The sequence below is a fragment of the Hemiscyllium ocellatum genome, chromosome 4, assembly GCF_020745735.1.
Source record: "Hemiscyllium ocellatum isolate sHemOce1 chromosome 4, sHemOce1.pat.X.cur, whole genome shotgun sequence".
NCBI lineage: Eukaryota > Metazoa > Chordata > Chondrichthyes > Orectolobiformes > Hemiscylliidae > Hemiscyllium > Hemiscyllium ocellatum.
In genome coordinates this window covers 59,188,970-59,203,375 of record NC_083404.1, presented here as the reverse complement: position 1 = coordinate 59,203,375, position 14,406 = coordinate 59,188,970, and the positions used below count along the sequence as shown (strand labels likewise).

Here is a 14,406-nt window from a genome sequence, read left to right as displayed (position 1 = left end):
CATTCTACCATTAATTATGCAGATTAGTTGGAACATTGGGTAAACTGAACATATTCTGCTTCCTGAGGAATGGTGTAGGTGAAATTGGTTTTGACAAATGGGGCGTTAATTGATTTACCAACCATGTTCCACCATGAGAGAAAAGATGACTGATTGTTGCATAAAATGATCCAGAATACTAAAATGACCTGTATTCGGGATAACTCAAACATATTCACAGAAAATTCCCTTAAACTTTACATTGGGATTAAAGTGGGGTGAAATTATATTTTCTCAGTTTTTCTTGGATGGATATATATACTTGTTTGAATAATATTTTGGTAATAATGCTCTTTAAGTTGTGGTTTCAATTTTAAAGCAATATTATTCGAACTTATCATTTCTAAAAACAAATTCATGGTCCACTAACCATTTACAAGAAAATTGGGTCACACACCATTTTCAATGGTATTCATCAAATTCCATGATTTGTGACCCTTCTTTGAAAAATAACAGAACACTCCGAGTTAAGTCTCTTTGCAGTAACTATAAACTTAAGTGTCTTACCAGTTACAACATTGTCCTCAATCTTCACAGAAGTTGCAGGAGTGGATGAAGCTACCTTAAATTTGACTAGAGTTTCAATTTCAGTTTGGAAGTTAACCATTGGAGCTTCTTCTACTGTTTCGGTTTGTTCAATGGAAGCCTAGTGAGGCAAATTTGTTTCCTTTGCAATAATTATTTAAGGCAACATTCTCAGAAACAAATTTACAGTTTGTTAAAATGCACTATTCATCTAAGGTAATAGCAACAACTCAATGGAAATTTGCAGCATAAATGTGTTTTGAGGATCTGGATCTTCACTTACTATTTCTGAAAGATGGAAATTTTGGACTCGACCCTTAATATGTTCTTCACTGGATGCTCAACACGTAGATTTTCTACTTTCCTATCTCTCCCTATCTGTTGTCATTATCTCCTGTGTATCCCAGCAAATTTCCTTTTTATTCCCTAAGTCATTGTCCCAGGGCAGTTGTGAATTGTTTCCCACATTGTTATTAACGTAAATGGATAAACATTTCCAAATGATCACACTCTATATTAAGAAAATAACCATTATATGGATGCATTGAATTGTTTGAGGATACATTGTTTGTTACCACCTCCAGTTTCCTCAGAAACATTGAAGTTCTGGAGTGCAAATCCAAAAGGAAGGGAACTGAATAAACCAGTTGAAAAGTTGTGTGGAAGCCTATAATGCTGAGCCTCCACCACAAGGATCATCATCATCAATTCCTGCACGGACAAGTGATGGCAGACAAAATGGGACAGAATTGAAAAATGGGTAGAACTCATTTGATGTTATTTAGTTCTCATTTCCTCCATCCCACTTATTCTATTTTCAGTGGCAAGGCTCAGCATTATGATCGGCTCTGGTATGTAAAAACATAGTAGAGTTTGTAAAGGTTTTGAACTGTGACAGTGATTTTGAAAAGGGCATAGTTATTACCTGAGCAGAAGAGACATGTTAGGGCATCAGATAGCATGAAGACCAAAGTGGGAATTCAGTGATTAGCACTAAAGGGAGTGTGGGTTCAAGTATCAAAAAGAGATTCTTATGGATTAGATGTGCCTCAGTGGCGTTGGAAGAGATATTTGAGAAAGAAGGGTCTTCAGGGTTAGCAAAGGAAAACCAAGGGAATATTTGGTCTAGTGAGCAAGCAGTAGGGGAAGAAACAATAGAAGCAGCTGAACAGATGGCTTAATCCCATCTAATCACAAAGAAGACCATGAACTTCTGTCCATACTATTAAAGGTGAGGGTGGAGGCAACAAGGAAAAAGCACTTAGGAAGATGATACTAAGGGAGAAAAAATAACCCAGGGATAACCTTTGGTCCCTAAGCTGATCCTGGAATGGTGAGGACTTTCAACAGGAGGGCAGAAAGACTCATAGCACTTAATGCAATCCAACCAGCCAATACACTGCTAGGTCACTTGCATATCATAGAGCCTATTGCACTGACATCTTAATTTGCAAAGTAACATTGTTGCCTTACTGCACTGCAAAAATAATAGAATGTCTCATTGATGGTGGCCTTATCTTTTGAAAGATTGATAGGTTAAACCAAAGTTCTGTCTCCCTTCTCAGATGGCTGTAAAATACTCCATGTCACTAATTAAGAAAGATTATGGATACATTTCAGATGTTTTTGTTAACATTAATCTGTTAAACAAGTTACTAAAATCATCTAATCGTTTACCACTTTTCTGTTAGTGAGATGTTGTTGCACACAAATTGGCTATTGTGCTCAATGTATTGCAGCAAGAATTACAATAAGTACCATATTGACCATGAAGCACAATTTGAAATCCTGAAGTTACTAATGGATCAAAAGCACATTTCTCCTCTATACCTCATTCATACATGTTCAACACAACATTTTGATCCCCAGTAAAGTTGTCACCCAAAATGCATTGACACTGGTCAGAAGACTTTATTATGCTGGAAAAGCACAGTAGGTCAGGCAGCATCCGAGGAACAGGAAAATCGACTCTTGACTCTAATCTCCAGCATTACTTCCACTTAGAATTCTTTCTTGTCCAAATAAATGTCCTTGGGTGAAATCCTGTGCACATAATAAAGGTCTAGACCCTGTTAATATCCCTGAGTGGAAAGCTCCATTTCACAGAAAAAACAGTCACGGATAACTGAAGGCATAAGGGACAGCATAAAACTAAAAGAAAGTACTTTACAAAAGTGTAAAAAACGGCACAGATCATGCTAAATGGGAAAGATACAAAAACAGCAAAGGACACAAAAAAGCTTATAAGAGCTACAAAACGGGATTATGAGAAGACACTTGCCAGAGACATCAAAATCAATAAGAAGAAACTTTATAGATACATTAAGGGAAAGGGAGTGGTCAAAAGCAATGTTTGCCTACTAAAGGCTGAAAGTGGGGATACTGTTAATGGGACTATGGGAAATAGCAGACACGTTTAATAATCATTTTCTCAGTATTTAAAGTGGAAAAGGAAGATAGCTCGCCAGAAGTCCCTAGGATATTAATCATGAATATGAATAAATTAATTCAGGGGCAGAATAAAATTAACATAAGTAAAACATTGGTAATGAGGAAATTAATGGAATTAAACAGTAACAAAGCCCCAGAAACTGATGGTTTAAATCGAAGAGTGTTAAAGGAACTAGGAGAGCACATTATATTCAGCCTAACTATAATCTTTTAGAGTTCCCTAGATAGAACTGGAAAATTGTACATGACGCTCTGCTTTTTAAGAAGAGTGAAAAAGAAAAACCAGGGAATTATAAACTAGTTAGCCTAACATCTGTGATGAGGAAAGTGTTGGAGTCATGGAGAGCCAGTGTGGCTTCATGATAAGTATGTAATGCCTGATAAACTTCAATCAATTTTTTGAATAGGTGACTAAGGTAGTTGGTAGGTGAACATATGGATCAAAAACAGAAATTGCTACAGAAACTCAGCAGTGCTGGCATCATCTGTGGAGAAAAAAAACAGAGTTAACATTTTGTGTTGTGACCCTTCTTCAGAATGGTGTTTCTAGTTTAGCTTCAGATTTCTAGCATCCACAGTTCATTGTTTTATTTGAATGGAATAAAGGGCAAATTAACTGACATGGTTGGGAAATTGGATGAGTGGCAAGAAACAGAAAGGTTACATAATGGTTAGGGACTCAAATTGGCAGGATGCGACCAATGGTGTCTCACAAGGATTTATGCTAGAGCCTCAATTATTCATATTATTTATTAACATGGAAAGTCATAGATCCAAATTTGCTGATGACACAACCTTAAGTGGCATTGTAGACAATGTAGATGATAGCATAAAATTGCAAAGGGACAGCAATAGTCTGAGTGAATGGGCAAAACTGTGGCACATGGCGTTCAATGTAAACAAGTGTGACGGTTCAGGAGAAATGTTAGGATGCAGTTCGAGACACAAAGAATGGTAGATGTTTGGTACTGTCTTGCAGTAAAGGCAACGGATGCTGGATCAGTTTTCAATTTTAAATCTGCGCTGGATACATTTGTGTTAAGCAAACTGAATAAGGAATATGGACCAAATATGGAGTTAGGCCACAGAGCAAACCTGATCTCATCGAATGGTAGAATAGCCTCAAAGGGCTGAAAGGCCTACGTTTCTCTTTATGTTCCTTTCGGTCTACAGCACAGAAAAAGGCCCTTCAGCCCATCAACTCTACACTGGTTAAAAAATAATCTAACTATTCTAATTCTATCTTCCATCATTTGGCCCATAGCCTTATATGTCTTGGCATCACAAGTCCAGGTCTAAATACTTGTTAAATGTTACAAGGGTTTCTGTTTCTACTACTCTTACAGGCAGTGATTTCCAGATACCCATCACCTTCTGGATGAAAAGAATTTTCCTAATATTTCTTCTAAACCTCTTGGTTCTTGTCTTAAATCTATGCCCTTATCACTGACCCCTCTTCCCATCTACCTGAATATGCCCCTCACAATTTTATTCATCTCAATCACATCCTCCTTCAGTTTCTTCTACTCCCAGTCTATCCAAGCTCTCTTCATAACTATAACTCTTTAGCACAGGCAACATCATATTAACTCTCCACTATACTCTCTCCTGTGCAATCACATCCCTCCTATAAAGTGAATTTTAGAACTGCACACAGTGCTCTAGCTGTGGCCAACATTTGATACAGTTCCAGTATCACCTTTCTGCTCTCCAACCCCATGCCTCAGCTATTAAAACAAGTATCCAAATGGCTTCTTAACCATTTTATCTACCTGTCCCTGTAAGGGATCTAAGGACATGGACATCAATACGCCTCTGATCTTCAGTGCTTCCCAGGGCCCTACCATTCATTATGTAATGCCTTACCTTGTTTTCCAGCCCAACTACATCACCTTACACTTACTTGAATTAAATTCCATTAGACACTGACCACCCTGTTTATATCCTTCTATAATCTCATGCTATATTCTCACTACTTAGACCACACCAATTTTCCTATCATTCATGAACTTACTGATCAACCATCTTAACTCAATTCTAAATTGTTTATATTTGGCTTTCACAGCAAGGCCCAAGACTGTTCCCTGTGAAATCCACTGGACAGTCACAGGCACAAAAACACACCTATACCAGCACCCTCTGCTTCATGCCACTCAGCCAATTATGTATCCAATTAGCCAAAGTTCCTTGGATCCTATGGGCTCTAACCTTCGCTATCAGTCTCCTATGTGAGACTTTATCAAAAGCCTTGATGTAGTCTAAGTAGACACTGGCTGGAGAGCTGGAAAGATCCTCCCCATATCACCTTTTTTTCAAAAGATCTGCCACATTTGTGCCACCAGGCACTTCGCTGGTCAACGACAAGCCTTCCCGTGGGATGAAGGTCTAAGGGAGCTGGATGGTTAGTGGTGGGGAGGCATAGTCTCACCTGCTGAGAAGTGCCAGCCAATCAGAGGCTGTAGTAACTTCTGTTCTTAATATTGGCACCCTGACATGGTAGATGTTTACAGTTTCCCACGTCATCCAAGGCCGCAGCTCGAGAAGGACCTCAGGCATAGATAAGTTGGGATGTCACAGGGAAGGAGATGATAGGCCAAAGGGGGCTGTGGGCTAACCCTTTCTTGCTACCAAATCCCTTGATCAGGCACTGAATGCCTTTAAATCAATTTGTTTCCACCATCACCACCACCAGGGAGGCTACCAACAAACTTGGCAAGTTTGCCTGTCATGCTCTCAGCATGGCTGAAACATACCTGGCAGAATGAGGACCAGAATGGGCATAAACTGGAATCAATCAGGTTGAAGGTCACAAAGTAGTATGGCCCTCTCTCACTACACTTTAGCCTTAGAAAATGCTCCACGCTACCAAACTCACCATTTGATAGTGAAAGATTCAACCTTGTACCCTGTATACAAGACCTCTGACAGAGTCAATATCTTACTCCTCTGATGGATGACAATTCCTGCTTTCCCATAGTTATAATAGTGGCCTATATATTTTTTATACCATATACCTGTTTGAATATCATCTTTCTATATTTTCTTTTACATCGATGTCAGCTTCACTGGCTAGCCCAGCATTTATTACCCATCCTTAATTTTCAAGATGGCAGTTAAGAGTCAACCACATTGCTATGGTCCTGAAGTCACGTGTAGGCCAGCCTGTGTATGGATGGCAGAAAGGACATTAATCAAGAAGTTAGAACCTTACTGAGACAGAAGAGGTTTTATAACAATTGACAGTGATTATAATTGCCATTAAATCAGCTTTTTTAAAACACAAAAAATGCTGGAAAGACTCAGCAGGACTAGCAGCATATGTGGTGAGTGAAACAGCTAATATTTTGAGTTCAGTAGGATTCTTCTTCAGAATTGAATGGGTTTGGAAAATGATAGGGTTTATGCTGTTGATAGTAGGAGGTGAAGGGACAAATAGAATAGATGTTGAGTGTGCCCAGAGCAAAAGACAAAGTCAGTGATAATGTTGGTAAAGAAGTGATATGTACATAAAATAGAGGGAAATGTTAGCTGTGAAAAGGAAAAAGAAGTCTGAACTACTCAGATTTTCACATCTGTGGTATTTTGCTTTTATTTTAGCTTTTTTTCCTTTGAATTCAAATTTCACCATCTATCATGGTGGATTTTGAATGCTTGTCTCGAGAACATTAGTCTAGTGGTTTGGGTTGCTAGTCCAATGACATTATCACTATGCTATTGCCTCCCCATATATGCATATTTGATCAATGCCTATTATTTTGAACATGTTAAATACACGTCTGTTTTAAGTTGAACCCATCTCCTAATAATCTGGGTTTTATGAAAATTGCTGAAAGCATTTTTTCTGTTGGTTTTCAGTCCCTTGCTATGCTCTAAGTGCAGGATTACAAATAAATTAGAAGACAAATTAGGTTAATGGCTTAGCAACATAGGAAGGCATAAAGATGTCATTAGCAAACTTGCCTCGCTTTTCACAGAAACCAGATCATTTCTCTCTTCATGGCTGATATGGATTTCTGCTGTGCTATCTTCAACCATATCTACAGTTTTGGACATGGGGTCTTCTTCTTCTTCTTCTTCTTCCTCCTCATCATCATATATTTCTTCTGAAGTATCATCAATCACATCTTCAATTTTGGACAAGGGTTCTTCATCTTCTTTCTCAGTAACCCAAGGGCGGTAAGCAGGATCGATTTGTGGCATGCCAGGTCCGGTGTTGCTTCCTAACTGAGACAGCAACTTTGCAAGCCTGTAATTAAGATCATGAACATAAGCTTGATATTATATGTCTATGTACCTTCTTTCATTCCTAGTTATTAAAAATCAATATTCCCTTGCACTGCACACGACTTTACATAACAATATGCATTTATAATTTCTCTCTTCACAGAGACTTCAGCAATGTACTTTGAAATGTTTTCTCAGATGACCACTCCTGGTATCTTGTGGTACTTGTCAGCTCTACCAATATTTGGTGCTGGATAAGGGCTGTTTGTGAGAGTTTGCTGCCAGCAGAGTTCTTTTGTATCTGTCTTGGACCTAGCTCATAATTATTGGCAGAATTTACATCACTTTCAAGTACCTACAGAAGTGGGTGATCTTAGATAACAAGAAGGGTCATTGCTTGATACTCCTGACTGAGCTGGTCCAGATATATCTGCCTCCTCTGAAAGCAAGAGTCAAACTTCTTGTCTCCACCCACAGTCTGTATGTGACATCAATAGAATGGGTGCACTACTGTACCAATTGGCTAAGAACTATTACCTTATACAACACATATCAGATTGCAGGAGAAAGGAAGATAATAAATTGTATTTGTTTCTATACTAAGTTCCATGGGATAAATTGAATATTTAAATATTCAAGATGTATAAATAATTACTCAGTCTGAAAGAATAAAAATAATAAATAACATACATTTGAATCTTCTCAGTTGGAGAAAAATATGGTGAAAAGGTTTTTAAATCACAGAGTCATAGAGATGTACAGCATGGGAACAGACTCTTCAGACCAACTCGTCCATCTTAACCTAATCTAATCCCATTTGCTAGTACTTGGCCCAAATCCCTCTAAAACTTTCCTATTCATATAACTATCCAGACGCCTTCTAAATGCTGCATTGTACCAGCCTCCACCACTTCCTCTGGCAGCTCATTCCATACAAGCACCATCCTCTGTGTGAAAACATTGCCCCTTAGGTCCTTTTCATATCTTTCCCCTCTCACACTAAATCTATGCTTTCGAGTTCTGAACTCCCCCCACCCCGGGGAATAGACTTTGTCTATTTATACTATCCATGCCCCACATGATTTTATGTACCTCTATAAGGTCACCCCTCAGCCTCCGCACTCCAGGGAAAATAGCCCCAGCCTATTCAGCATCTCCCTGTAGCTTAAATCCTCCAACCCTGGCAGCATCCTTGTATATCTTTTCTGAACCCTTTAATGTTTCACAACAATCTTCCAGTAGGAAGGAGACCAGAATTGCACACAATAATCCAACAGTGGCCCAACCAATGTCATGTACAGCTGCAACATGACCTCCCAACTCCTGTACTCAATACTCTGACCAATAAAGGAAAGCATGCCAAATGCCTTCTCCACTATCTTAATTACCTGTGACTCCACTTCCAAGGAACTATGAACCTACACTCCAAGGTCTCTTTGTTCAGCAACACTCCCTAGGACCTTACCGTTACGTGTATAGGCCCTACTAAGATTTGCTTTCCCAAAATGCAGCAACTTGCATTTATCTATATTAAACTGCAATCGCCATTCCAAAGCCCATTGGCCCATCTGATCAAGATGCCATTGTACTCTGAGGTAACCTTCTTCACTGTTCACTACACCTCCAATTTTGGTGCCATCTGCAAACCTACTAACTATACCTCCTATATTCACATCCAAATCATTTATATAAATGGCGAAAAGTAGTGGACCCAGCACCAATCCTTCTGGCACTCCACTGGTCACAGGCCTGCAGTCTGAAAAACAACCCTTCACCAGTTCTGAGTCAGTTCTGTATCCAAATGGATAGATTTCCCTGTATTCCATGAGATCTAACCTTGCTAATCAGTCTCCCATGAGAAACCTTGCCGAACACCTTATTGAAGTCCATATGGATCATGTCTACCGCTCTGCCTTCATCAATCCCCTTTGTTACTTCTTCAAAAAACTCAATCAAGTTTGTGAGACATGATTTCCCATGCACAAAGCCATTTGACTATCCCGAATCAGTCCTTGCCTTTCCAAATACATGTGAAGCCTGTTCCTCTGGACTCCATCCAACAACTTGCCCACCGCCGATGTTAGACTCACCAGTCTATAGTTTCCTCGCTTTTCCTTACCACCTTTCTTAAATAGTGGCACCACAGTAGCCAACCTCCAGTCTTCCAGCCCCTCCCCTGCAACTATCAATGATACAAATATCTCAGCAATCACTTCCCTAGCTTCCCACAGAGTTCTAGGTACACCTGATCAGGTCTTGAGGATTTATCCACTTTTATGCGTTTCAAGACATTTATTTGATGCTGTTTACTAACCTAGAAACCATTGTGTCTTGAATATGTTCCCAAATTATTGTAGTTGAATTTCTCTATAAAATTGTTTCATAATAATCATTGTTGGTTGAAATTTATTGGCATGTGATTTCCAGGATAAAATTACTCTGTCACTCTTTTATTCAGGATAGAGGGACAGAACACAGAGGCTGAAAAATATTCAGCTGCATCAGAAAGAGGCACTCAATAAATATATCATGAAGGATAGTAATTAAAGTTAACACACATGGAATTGAAGACAAATTTTTGACAGCCAAGAAGTATATTAGTGGCAGGAGACAGACATTAGATACGGCCAGTTCTGCTATAACGCGTGTTTCTTCAACGCGAATTGACTTTAACGCGATTGAATAATTTAGATCTTATTTGTAGAACACAAACTTTCCTTACCAGTATTGGCTATAACATGATTCTGGCCCCATCAGTGTAAATGGCACGGCAATTGCACAATTTTCTTATAACAGGAGATCACACGAGAATGGAACGATCGCGTTATATTAGAACCGACTGCATAATGGGAAAATACACCAATTGTTAGGATGTGAATACTAGGGTTGCACAAGGATCTATGTTGAGGCCTCAACAATTCAACATATTGGTTAATGACTTAGATGATGGGATAAAAAGTTTGCCAATGATACAATGATAGATTGCATTGTACGTAGTCTTGATGGAATCTCTGACTTCCATATTGCGTGCAAGTCTGGTCTCCTTCCTATCAGAAGCAGGTTGTGAAACTTGAAAGGGTTCCGAAAAGATTTACAAGGATGTTGTCAGGGTTGGAGGATTTGAGTCTTAGGGAGAGGTTGAATAGGCTGGGGCTTTTTCCCTAAAGTATCAGAGGCTGAGGGGTGACCATATAGAGGTTTATAAAATCATGAGGGGCATGGATAGTATAAATAAACAAAGTCTTTTCCCCAGGGTGGGGGAGCCCAGAACTTGAGGGCATAGGTTTAGGGTGAGAGGGGAAATATATAAAAGAGACCTAAGGGGCAAACGTTTCCATGCAGAAGGTGGTACATGTATGGAATGAGCTGTCAGATGAGGTGGTGAAGGCTAGTACAATTGCAACATTTAAAAGGCATCTGGATGGGTATATGAATAGGAAGGGTTTGGAGGGATGTGGGCCGGGTGCTGGCAGGTCGACTAGTTTGGGTTAGGATATCTGGTCAAGTTGGACCGAAGAGTCTGTTTCTGTGCTGTACACTTCTGTGACTCTATGACTCTAAATAGATAGTAATAGATTAGATAAGTGAGCAAAATTCTGATAAATGAATTTTACTATAAGCAAAGGTAAGGTCACTTTGGACCTATAAATGACAGAACAGAAAAAATTCCAAGTTGTGAAAAACTGAAAATAGCAGAGGTCTAAATAAACCTTGGGGTCCATGTACATAGATTAAAAGGTCATGGGCAGGGACAAAAAAATAATCAAAAAGGCTCTTGAAACAATGGGCTTTATGGCTAGAGAACCAGAATACAATGTGAGCAAAGTTATACTTTGTTTAAACAAGGCCCTGGTTAGACCATACCAGGAGTACGGTGTTCAGGTTGGCCGTCACACCCTTGGAAAGATCTATTGATCTATTGAAGGACAGTAATGTAAATTTACTGGAATGATACCTGGATTTCAGATTAAATTTAAAGGAGAGATCACACTGACTATATGCTCAATACTGATCATATGCTCTCCTGCTTTAATATTTAGTGGAAAGAGCATTGTGAATAAATTTATTTAATTCATTACACCGAGGAAGAATAACTGAATTAGTTTTTACTTGACTAAAATACCTTCCCTTAACCTCTATGTTCTTCATTTTTTTTATGTCAGTGACATTATGCACCTAGTTGAGAGCAATTTCTAAGCAATCTAGTGAAGTGGAAATAGCGTATTTCAACAGAAAAGTAGATATGGCACAGAATGCTATAGGGGCCTTAGCAAAGTAGGCCATGGCAAGAAATGGTATAAAAATCATGTGAAGTCCAGCTTAACATCAGGAATAACTTGCTGTATCTTTTAACTAAATTCTGGGCGTCAAAACAAGATTCTCACTAGGTAATATGAGTTGCCTATTCTGGATGGTTATTGCGTGTTAACAAAATTAACTGCAGTTCTCACCTCATTAATATGCTGTGTTCTATCATACCATTTGCCCCGAGCAAACTAGATGCCAAGAATTTTCTTTAGGGATGAAGAGCCAAATGTAGATCAGCTCACCACCTGTCTTGACTCTTTCTGCCCTATTGTGGGCTGATTTCCTCCTGGAATGGGAGAGAGGAATTTATTATGAGAGATGAAAGTAGGTGGCACAGCTGTTACTTTGGTGCAGGTAGGGAGATATCCCAAGGGAGTGAGTAGGTAGTGCAAAGGGCACGCAGGATTAATGGTGTTGGTTGAGGGTGGATAACAGTGAGTGAGTGAAATTGTTGCAGGCAAGATTGAGAATGATAGAACATGAGCCTTGGTGAGAGGTGGGTACTGTTGCAGGACAAGGGTGAACTTGACATATCAGAGAGAAGATGGTGTCACTTACAATGGCAGAATGGAGAAGGTTACTGGCTTTATTTCTACATTGCTGTGCATTCCTCCACATGGCTGACACTGCACTGAATGGGGTGACAAACTCAGACCAGGCTGACATGGTCTGCTGTCATGTCCTCCACAGATCCTGGGGGAAGAGGATGTCCAACAGCAACCATCCCAACCAGCAGGACCTCCAGGTCCCTGCTTGCAAAACAGGGGAAATTACTTTCCTGATGCTGCCAAGTACCAGACAAATGTCAGGAATTGTACGAGGGAGGTCTGAGCTCTCGGTGTTTATGCAGGTGCACAACAACCTTTGAAAGATGGCATCAGCAACAGGGGTGCCAATCCATTCCAGGTATCCCAGCAGTGGAGAGTTGTTTTGGGCATGATCTGTGGTAGAATGGAGCTAGAATTGGACAAGGAGGACACTAAAGGGTGGTGTACCTGTTACTAGTTAATGCAACAAATTTGGGAACATGCAGCAAGTAAAGTTGTTCGGCCCCAAGGAGAGAAATTGTTCATAAATCTTGGCAAAACTCACACTTAGTGAAGTAGATCAGAATCATACTGGCTAAATGTCAGTCTCTCCAAATTTCATGAAGGGTTTCTCTCCACAAGGCAAAGCAAGTTTTCTTGCCACAAATGTACTTCTCAACTATGTACCCCTATAACTCACCTCTTGTCCAAATCCAGCTCCATTTGTTGTTCCTGGAAGTGGAATTCTGAAATGAACTGGCATTCCTGGTGCTGATATCATCTTTAAAATCCACGGTCAATCTAAAGTTGCCCTACATAGTTGCTGACATTTGCCTCAGACATGGCACCCCAGGGAAAATTGGCATGCTGCTTTGTGATCCTGCTGGACAGAGTGCTGCAGGAGTGGGATGTCCTCTTTCCCCAACACCTGTAATGGAGGCTACAACAGCAGACCCTATCAATCTGGTCCAATTTTGTCACTAGGGTCAGTGCAATCTGAGCCATCTGGAGAAATGCATAGCACTATAGGAGGAACTTCATTGATTTTCTCCATTTTACAAGCATATTATCTTATTTCTAATACTTCAGAATCACTCTATCTCAGATACTGCATTCAACTCCCATCAAAGCTCATATTCTACCACTCTCATGATTGCCTGCAAAATCTTTCTCTGTTGCTCTCCTCCAACCTAATCCTAATACCACTAACCCTGCCTGCTATCTATTTATTTCACCTGTACTAGCAGTAATAGCTGTGCCATCCACTTCTATCTCCCTCAATATCTGCCTCTCTCTCATTCCAGTAGGAAACCAGTGCACAATGGGGTAGAAAGAATCAAGATAGAAAGTGGCTTGCCTGACATTTGGTCCCTTACCCCTTATGAGGAAGAGATTCTGACTCTAACTGCCCCGTGCAGTATTCAAACGTTTGGACTGATACTGGAGGATGTCCTTGACTTACTACATCAGAACCCTCTGTCTGAAGGATATCTGCCTCGACTTGACTGAGGACTGTTGACAACAATGACAAGCTTCCTGGTTTTGTGGCTGTGCCTACAGTATGCCAACACAGTAGTATTATGAGCTTGTTGGCCCTGGTTGAGGGGCAAGACGCAAAATCTCTAAGCAAGGCAGGAATGCTCTGAGCATTCAGGCACATTCGTAGTGAGTGAGCACCATGAGAGCAAGCAAACAGGCTGTAGATGCAGCTTGGTCCGATCTATGAGCACACAATGTCCTTGCTGCAGCATTACAATGATAGCTGTCAGTGCATCCTGAGGTACAAAGGTGTTTCACATGTAGATCCAAAATGTGCATTGAGTGTTTTTAGAAGCTGACATGTACTGGATGCCATTGTCTGTGGTCAAAGATTGCATGTGGCCAGTGTTCATGGAGTGTGCACTCATGATGTTGACATCCAACATAGAGATCCTTCTGAGCAGGCGGCAAGTTGAGATCATCTACCCGCTCTAACCAGAACTTCCACAACTAAAATTCTCTGTATCCTGTTTTCTTGGTGGCGGGCAGTATCATAGAAACTGCATATTATTGAGGTGAAATATGCAGCTAATAAAGTAATTAATAAATAATAATCCATCTTAATAGACAACTGACTGCTGCTGAGCGAGAATCTCGAGAATCTCGTCTTGACATGTGGATTAGAGTTTAAAGGTGCAATGAGTTATTCCCAACATCAAGATAGGCTTTACTGCACTTCTCATGGGATTCTGCCACATTTTTTGACCTTGCCGACATCATTCAGGCCCCGATACGATTGTCCCTGATAAATTCATCACGTGGTCAAAGTTAACTTGTGTGTGAATATCAGGCG

General features: G+C 40.0%; 1 protein-coding gene across 1 annotated transcript in view; it reads right to left on the bottom strand.

The window, feature by feature from the left end:
* Positions 1-14,406, bottom strand: part of LOC132815204 (regulator of G-protein signaling 22-like) — a 153,018-nt gene that overhangs the window by 98,276 nt on the left and 40,336 nt on the right. Inside the window, exons 6-7 of the mRNA XM_060824020.1 lie at positions 6,976-7,261; positions 547-685 (exon numbers count right to left, since the gene is read on the bottom strand). Of these exons, the coding sequence (XP_060680003.1) occupies positions 547-685; positions 6,976-7,261 (425 nt within the window). The remainder of the gene's footprint in view (positions 1-546; positions 686-6,975; positions 7,262-14,406) is intronic.